Source organism: Danio rerio, chromosome 14 (assembly GCF_049306965.1).
Source record: "Danio rerio strain Tuebingen ecotype United States chromosome 14, GRCz12tu, whole genome shotgun sequence".
NCBI classification, from domain to species: domain Eukaryota; kingdom Metazoa; phylum Chordata; class Actinopteri; order Cypriniformes; family Danionidae; genus Danio; species Danio rerio.
Genome location: NC_133189.1, coordinates 36969003 through 36977465, shown reverse-complemented (window position 1 = coordinate 36977465; position 8463 = coordinate 36969003). Strand labels below are relative to the sequence as shown.

Here is an 8463-nt window from a genome sequence, read left to right as displayed (position 1 = left end):
AATGTCACTAAGAAATAATTTTAAAAAAACTATGAAAACCGACTAAAAATAATCACTAGTGTTTAGCCCTGTAGAAGTCTAAAGTTTAGTTCATAAAAGTCTCAAATTGGACTTTATTATTTCTGTAGAAACCCTGATTCATAATGGCCTCGTGAGAATCATGTTTATGACGGATTTGTCCCGTCTTTGACGGATTTGTCCCGTCTCCCACCACCCTCCCGTTTTGTTATTTTTTTCTAGAAAACTCCTGTAATTTCACCCCCTGACCCCCTCAACACCGGATCATCGACTTTGGTATAGTATCCGATCGCAGCGGCTGCCCGAAACCCAGTGCACAGTACAGTTACTTACACCCAATCTTACTTACAGTTACTTACACCCCAGTTACTTACACCCCCCCCCCCACCCCCCAAAAAAAGAACATATGTTGGCACGTATGCTAACAGAAAAAGAAGGTGAACTCTACCCTTGACTCAAACCAGCAATCTTCTTGATGTGAGGCAACAGTGCTAACTACTGAGCAACCATGTCGCCTCTACAATGTTACAATGGAGTTAACTAGAAGCAGTTTGATTTCATTTATTTGACTTTATTAGTCCAATATTAACTTCTTTGTCCACTCTCTTAAGAATGCAAGCTACATTTCCCATGTGTCCAGTAATAATAAAACCGACCTCTTTCAAGCTCACCGGTCCACGTTAGTTAGCAGGGCTCCTGTAGTAACCCCCATCGTATGCTGTATCCACCGGTAATAGTTGCCAACCTGTGTATACACACCATACTTTCCTTTCTTGGCACACTCCTCTCCCCAGCTGATGATCCCAGTGAGGAACCAGGTGTTGTGGTAGCGCATAACATGAGGTCCTCCGCTGTCCCCCTGACACGCATCTTTAGGAGAGTCCGAGTGACCGGCACAGAACATGAAGTGTGTGATTGGGTCACTGCTGCTTTCCTTACACACTGTTCTGTCCACATAAGGCAACTCAATCTTCTGTAAAGTCGCTGCACTTCGGCCCTGGAAGCGCACACGACCCCAGCCGCTGACTGTGGCCAGAGTTCCAGACTGCAGCAGGGTATTGGAGAAGACCATGGGGCCCAGGCAGATGGGACGCACCGTAGGAGTTAACCGAATGGGGGAGCGGAGCCGCAGCAAAGCGATGTCGTGATTGAAAAGGCTGACTTTGGAGTTGTAGCGAGGGTGTGAGATTAATTTGATGACGTCCACATTTTGTTCTGTGCCTTCAATTTTAGAGACATCATGCTCCCCTGGAAAAACATGGTTGCTTAGAATTTGATAGTAATTGTTCTTGGATCAGTAAATATTTCTGAACTAAGTTGTGTAATATTTTGACAGTTATAATCATTAGGGTTCTGTTGCATATACAGTGCTCAGCATATATGAGTACACCCCTCAGCCCAAATCCATCTTTTGAATTAATATTTTTAATAGGATGCTATACACTACCATTGTCGCCTATCCAAGTTTAAGGAACAACAAATAACTTGATTTCTAGTCGATCATTTGGTATCAGAAGTGGCTTATAAAGGCAAAGGTCTCTAGATTTTGTTTATTTTACCAAAATAAAATATGATCATGCCTTGATTTTTAATTATTTAATTAGAACAGTAAGATCTGACTTAGCCACTGTTAAGTATTATCACTCAACAGAAATAATGTACAATATAGAATATAAAGTCATGGTGCAGTGGAAAAGAATTAATGTTGTGTATGACTCCCATGAGCTTGTACGACTGCATCCATACATCTCTGCAAAAACTCATCTGGAGTAGCAAAGAAAGCGTTCTTGCAGGACTCCCAGAGCTCATCAAGATTCTTTGGATTCATCTTCAATGCTTTTTCCTTCATATTATCCCAGACAAGCTCATTAATGTTTATGTCTGGTGACTGGGCTGGCCAATCCTAAAGCACCTTGACCTTCTTTGCTTTCAGGAACCTTCATGTAACGGCTGCAGTATGAGAAGGAGCGCTATTTTGCTAAAGAATTTGCCTTTCCTGTGGTTTAAAATGTAATGGGCAGCACAAATATCTTGATGCCTCAGGCTGTTGATGTTGTCATCCACTCTGCAGATCTCTAGTACGCCCCCATACTGAATGTAAACCCAAACCATGATTTTTCCGTCACCAAACTTGACTGATTTTTGCGAGAATCTTGTGATGACTGGCATGCAGTTCAACAGATGATTCATCAGGATAATCTACCTTCTGCCACTTTTCCAAATGATCATCTAGAAGTCAAGATATTGTTTGTTGCTGGGATCAATGACACGACTTTTGTCAGGTAGTGTACAATATTATATTTGTGCATGCACATTAGTTTAGTCAGTATTGAAGCCAAATCTCAAGCAAATTTAGCAAAATAAATTATGATAATGAAACAAAGATTAGTACACCTAAATTTATATGTTAAGGAATAATATTATATACTTATTCCTTTCAGTCAAAGCTGAATTTTTAATATTGTTAACCCGGTTTCTTTGTTGCATGATTCTTCAGAATAATCCTTCTAATATGCTGATTTGTTGCTTGTGAAACAATGCTGTGCTACTTCATATTTTTGTAAAAACTAGTTTTAGGATATTAGGACACATGATTTTAGAATTAGTATCACTTTTAGAAGAATTATTATTTGAAATATACAATTTTATGTAAGATTATACAACTTTACAGTCATTTGATTTAAAGAAACAGTGATCAACGTATTTCTGATCATTGCTGAATTAAAGTACTTCTTTCAAAAACAAAAGTGTTTATTTCAAGTTATTTTATATTTGAATGTCCTAATAGCTTATCTAATTTTGCATTGTATAGTATATATTTGTACACTGTATTGTATATTTCCTGTAGTATAGTGCACATCTAAATAAAAAGATAAATATTTTTTCCTGAATGAGGTATTTATTTATTAAAATTATTTTTTAAAGTTATTTTAAGTTATCAATCTTTAGGTTATCATGTTTTAAATATAGTGGGTGTAATAGTATTAATTGTATTGTGGCTGTAAAATGCTGTCGATCTGTTATGCACTCCTGTTAAGTCCTTTAACATTTACATGATCAAAAGAAATTCCATATTATTTTTTTTATGTTTTTTTTTTTCAGTTGTATGCACATTTTTAATTCTGAATTGCAATATTTTGAGTTACTATTAAAGACATTCTTCATAAACTGAACTAGAGATACACAATGACCATCACATTTTCTGTTTTACTGCTGCAGGGCCACATTTTCCTCTTACTGTATTGGGGTCTTACCAACTCTGATGTAAAATGATCCGTTGTGGTTTCCCAGCAGGCAGTGGGCAGCAGTGATCACCCACAGCGGGTTGAGGATGGATCCTCCACAGAACACCTGCTGTGTTGAGCGCGACACCAGCGCCACCTACAGATCAGCGGGCAACTGGGATAAATCACATGGTTTTGTGTGCATAGACAGATTGGTTTGTAAAATATCTGACTCCATCATTTTGTTAAGACTAAAAGATTATTTGATCAAAAGCACTTTGTCTGTTAACATTCGTAGTCCTTACCTGCCAAGGAATTTCTCCAGGTAAGGCCGAATTGCCACCAATTATACGACTTTTTGGGCCACTGACTGTAGGAGCAGGAGATGTCAAATACTCCTCAAAGGCCCATTTTGGCAGTTTAGCACGTGGCGGCGCGAGTTTCTCTTTTATGTCTTTGGAATTTGTAGGGTTTGTCAGATTGTCTGGTTTGGGAATGCTGGACGTGGATTTGACAGTCATATTGGAAAACTGAGCCGTTGTATTCGTCACGGATGCTGTGCCAAAGGTCTTCACTGCAGGTTTACTGGTTTTGCCACATGGGAACTTCACTGGTAACAAAAACATTTTATTTTAACATTTTAATAAATGTTTTCCATTAACTTTTTAAGGGTCATGAAACACTAAACTGCATTTTCTGAAAGACAGTGTAGGGTTCATAAATTTGAATGCTAAATTTGGGCTATCAGTAAAAATCTAACAGACGTTTAAGAATAGGCCAAAACTAGACTAGTCATCAAATAAACAAATCAATGACTACACATTTAAAGTCTGTCTAATCTCTAATTGACAACTAGTCTAGGTTTGGGCTATTCTTAGATGTCTATTAGATTTTCCCTCACAGCCAAAGTTTAGCCTTGTTTTAGCCAAGCTGTCTACATTTAGATGTCTATTAAACACAAAATTGTTTGCTGGGATAAACTTTTATTCATAGATCATAAAGCCTCTTAGGTTAGTAAAATGACCATCAAATTAAATACAGATTATGAATGATGGTACCTGTAATGTTTTAACATCAGTATCAGGGTTTTGAGTTCACTGTGTGTTCTGTTCATGCAGGCAATATTGTGTAGTTTTTAAGGTTATGCTGATTGTTTTTTTTTAGATTTCATAGTTGAACCATGATGGGAGTAAAGCCACATTTTTGACTGTTTCATGTCATAGGGTTTAGAGAAAATATGGATATGCACATGCCTTAATGGGTCTGCCATCTTGAAACAGTCAATTCAGTCAATCATCATCACTAGCAGTGAAAAAAATTCCTTCACAATATGGGCTAAAAATAAATAGCTAACTTTGTACATGTGAGAATGTGGTGGTTTAGTTTTGCATGTATTAATTTAATGTGACAGTTTTAAAAAAATAATAACATTGCATAAGTGATTTTTTCATTTTCACCTGTATTATATTAGTTCAGTAAAAATAGATTTATGTTATTAACTTGGAGAGAGTCAAAAGTAACAGAATCAGAAGGTTATTTTGTGCATTCTGCCTTTTCTCTCTTCACTCTTTTACCCTGTGCATTTTTGAAGCATTTTTCGGTAACACTTTAAAATAACGGTCCTTTATTAATGTAGTTATTTACTAGCATTTACAAACAACTAGTAATACATTCATAACGTATGTTAACATTATCATTGTTAACATTAGTTAATGTTTTTTAGGTTTAGCAACGTTAGTTCGTCAACTCACATTTGATTAACTACTGTTAACAAGCACAACTTCAGGTTCTAATAATGCATTAGTTGAACTATGATTGCTAAATGTTGTGCAAGATTATTCATACATAGTTAACGTTAGGAAATAAATACATAATAATAAATATACATACATAAACTAATGCACCATTATTCTAAAGTGCTACCCATTTTTCAATCAAAAATGTGGCGATTTTTCAATCAAAAATGTGTTTTTTTTTTTTGTTTCTTAGGTTTGTTGGGCTTCCAATGATGCTCTATTGAAAATATCACCAATCAGAGAGTCTCAGTGAACACCAAAAAAAGAGACATTTAATTCTGCCCACATTCATAAACCACCAGAAATGATGTAATCTAGTCGGCCTCTCTACACTATCAAAATACATAAACCATAATGATGGTGTCATTTGCAGTGCTTCATTGGAGTGTAGTTCTTTCTAAACTGAACATATTAAAATATTAATAAACAATGACATGTTAATGGGATAGTTCATCCAAAGTGCAAATTCTTTCACATTTACTCATCCTCCACTTGATCCAAACCTGTTTGAGTTTTTTTTCCTGTTAAAAATCAAGTAAAATAGTCATTCATTTTCTTTTCGGCTTAGCCCTTTTATTAATCAGGGGTCGCCACAGTGGAATGAACTGCCAACTTATTTTTTGGATGGGGGGTTCTTCAAAAAACTAAGATAAGGGAGTAAAGTTAAACGATATTAAAGATATTCATGTTCAGTTTGGAGTGATCTGATTGGCTTGCTAATGATTACGGATGGGGAACCAGCCGCGACCAATCATGTCACGTGATCCTCTTGCAATTAAGCTGGAGTCACGCTAGACTTTTCTCCCCATAGACTTCCATTTATACACATGCGAATGCGGCAGACCGGAAACGCAAGCTTGTGCGCCAAGTTTCAGAGTTTGCTGCGCTGCAAAGTTCAAGCTTTGTGAACTCTGACCTGTGAAATCCCATCATGTGACTGCGTGAGACCAATCGATGATCAAGTAAGGAACTCTCGGGATTTTAAATATAGACCAATTCCTTGCTTTTTAAATGTCTAATCATCTTGTTATCTTGTTTAATCCCAACCCTTTTCGCAGCGCCATCCTACAGAATTTTGCATGCTTAAACTATAGGCTCAATCCAATTCTATTTTGGTACCCCTATCCCTCCCCCCTTGGCCCTTAGAAAAGAAACTATGGAAGTCAAAAGGTGCTGCTTTCCAACTTTCTCTAAAAAACAAAACAAAAAAACTTTTAAAACAAGTAGAAAATGAATAAATTATTTATGTATGTGAACTATCCCGTTAACCAATACACTGATATCCATTCATTGGTTTAACATTTACCTTATCACAGAGATGTATTTGTTCTTAGTAAATAATTAAACAGGCTCACCAACATAACTTGCCCAAAACTCCATCTGCAAAACAAAGACCAAACACACACATCAGCTGTATTACACAATAATGGCAAACGCAGATGCATGACTTATGTGTACTCACTGTCTTCTCGTCATTTTCAAAGGCTTCTCTGGCCTCCTCCAGGACACACTTCTCCTCTATACACTCCCTTTCCACATTGCCTGGCAAAAACTCCTCAAACAGCCATGTGTTCGCTCGTCTGCGTCTCCACAACACACTGTCAGCTTTCTCTCCATCCAGGAACACAGAACCTAGGGCTGATGCAAAGTTTGAGATGTGCTGATCTTTACCAGAACTAATGAAAGCTTATTTGCAAAATTAATTATTAACCCTTTTAAAACCAAATGGCTGCTAGCTACAGTATATTTACTGTCGGCTTTTAGATATCTGAGTATGAGATGGAAATGTATTTGTTGGTCTTACCTGCCTGTAGCAGGAGAAATGGGTAAAGAACAAGAATGAATGAAGCCATATGTCAATCCAAATTCAGACCCTTATTATTATTCCACTGTGAGCTGATAAATAAACTGAGCAATGTACAAAGTACAGCTGTCAAACACGCTTTCACAAACACTACTGCCACAGGAGTCACCTAAAGACAGAGGATTGAAAGTAAACTACATAACATTTCATGATCTTTAATTAGCTTTCATGATTTATGACCTATGTAGGCATCAGTTGTCTTTGCAGCACAATGTCAAGTGTATTGTCTGAAAAGTATTCATTCATTCATTTATTTATTTTCCTTTGGCTTAGTCCCTTATTTTTTAGGGGTTGTCACAGTGGAATGAACCCCCGTTTAATGATTAATATCAATAATAACAACAATAAATTAACTGCAAATTAATTATATTATTATACCGTCCAACCTATTAATTAATAAACTATCTATTACTTTTGAATTGAATTAAATGAGCATAATTTGTAATTCTGGAGATTTTTCTTAAAAAAACATGAACAATACAGATTAGAATTATTTACATTTTTAGCAACAAGAATTAACATTTAATATTCACATGATTGCATATATCAATAATTTAATGTATTATTAGTGTTTTTACTGTTTCAATTAATATATTTTAGTACATAATATTTTGTCTGTTTCAGAAAACATTCGGTTTTAAAAGATAAAGTATGTTAGGGCTGATGCATTTAATGTACTTGTTAGATTTTCATATTTTAGATATAATTTGTTTACATTCATATTAGGGCGGCACGATATTGGAAAAGCCTGATATTGCGATATTTTGTTTGTCTGAGATAAATATTGCGATATGAATACAGTTTTAGAAGATTGTTTGAATAGCTGTATTTGATGTTTTTCTGGGGAGTTTAACAATATTTGGGTACAGAAATTGTATAATCACAAAGCAAAAAAGTGCTTGTCTTACTTGCTTGGTAAGCCCTAATTCATATATACTATATACACTATTATTCAGATTTTAGATGATGGTTTATAATTCTGGAGATTTTGCTTTAAAAAAACACACACACCTGAGATTTTAATTATTAAAATTATTCATAACAATTCACATGTTCAGTTATATTGCATAAATCATTTAATTTATGAATAGAGTTCTGTTTTATTTATTTGGTTTGCATATTTTAGTAAATCCTAACTATTGACTTTCAAAAGACAGATGGTTTTAAAGAATTATGTATTCTGTATTAGAGCTGATGCATTTAATGTACTTTTTAGGTTTTCACATTTTGGATATTGTTTTTAACATTTATATATACTATATCATTCAGATTTAAAAATATTGGTGTAAAATTAATTCTCCGACTTCTTGTGATTATTTTCTAATGGAAATTGTAAATGTACAATTTCAATAGCATTCCTCTTGCGCCTTTTTGTTCTTCACTTTCGTCAATTGGTGAAGTTTGTTCCTTTCCACTGTCACCGCTGGCTTGCTTGGTTTGGGACTTAAGTTGTGCATGGATGCATTTGCTCTTCAGTATTTGGACTTTCTGCAGTGGAAATTAAACCACACTAACATGAACTAAACTGAACTTTAACTCTGAAACTGGACTAAAAGTTTTA

At 35.4% G+C, this 8463-nt stretch overlaps 1 protein-coding gene across 1 annotated transcript; it reads right to left on the bottom strand.

Moving 5' to 3' along the window:
* Positions 1-571: 571 nt before the first annotated feature.
* Positions 572-6981, bottom strand: f9a (coagulation factor IXa; the record flags this gene model as incomplete). Its single annotated transcript, NM_182868.2, is given in 6 exon segments — positions 572-1266; positions 3273-3399; positions 3548-3853; positions 6389-6418; positions 6501-6676; positions 6843-6981. Coding segments are annotated over 6 exon segments (1269 nt in total), but the record flags the coding sequence as incomplete, so codon positions are not given.
* Between the last annotated feature and the right edge of the window lie 1482 nt (positions 6982-8463).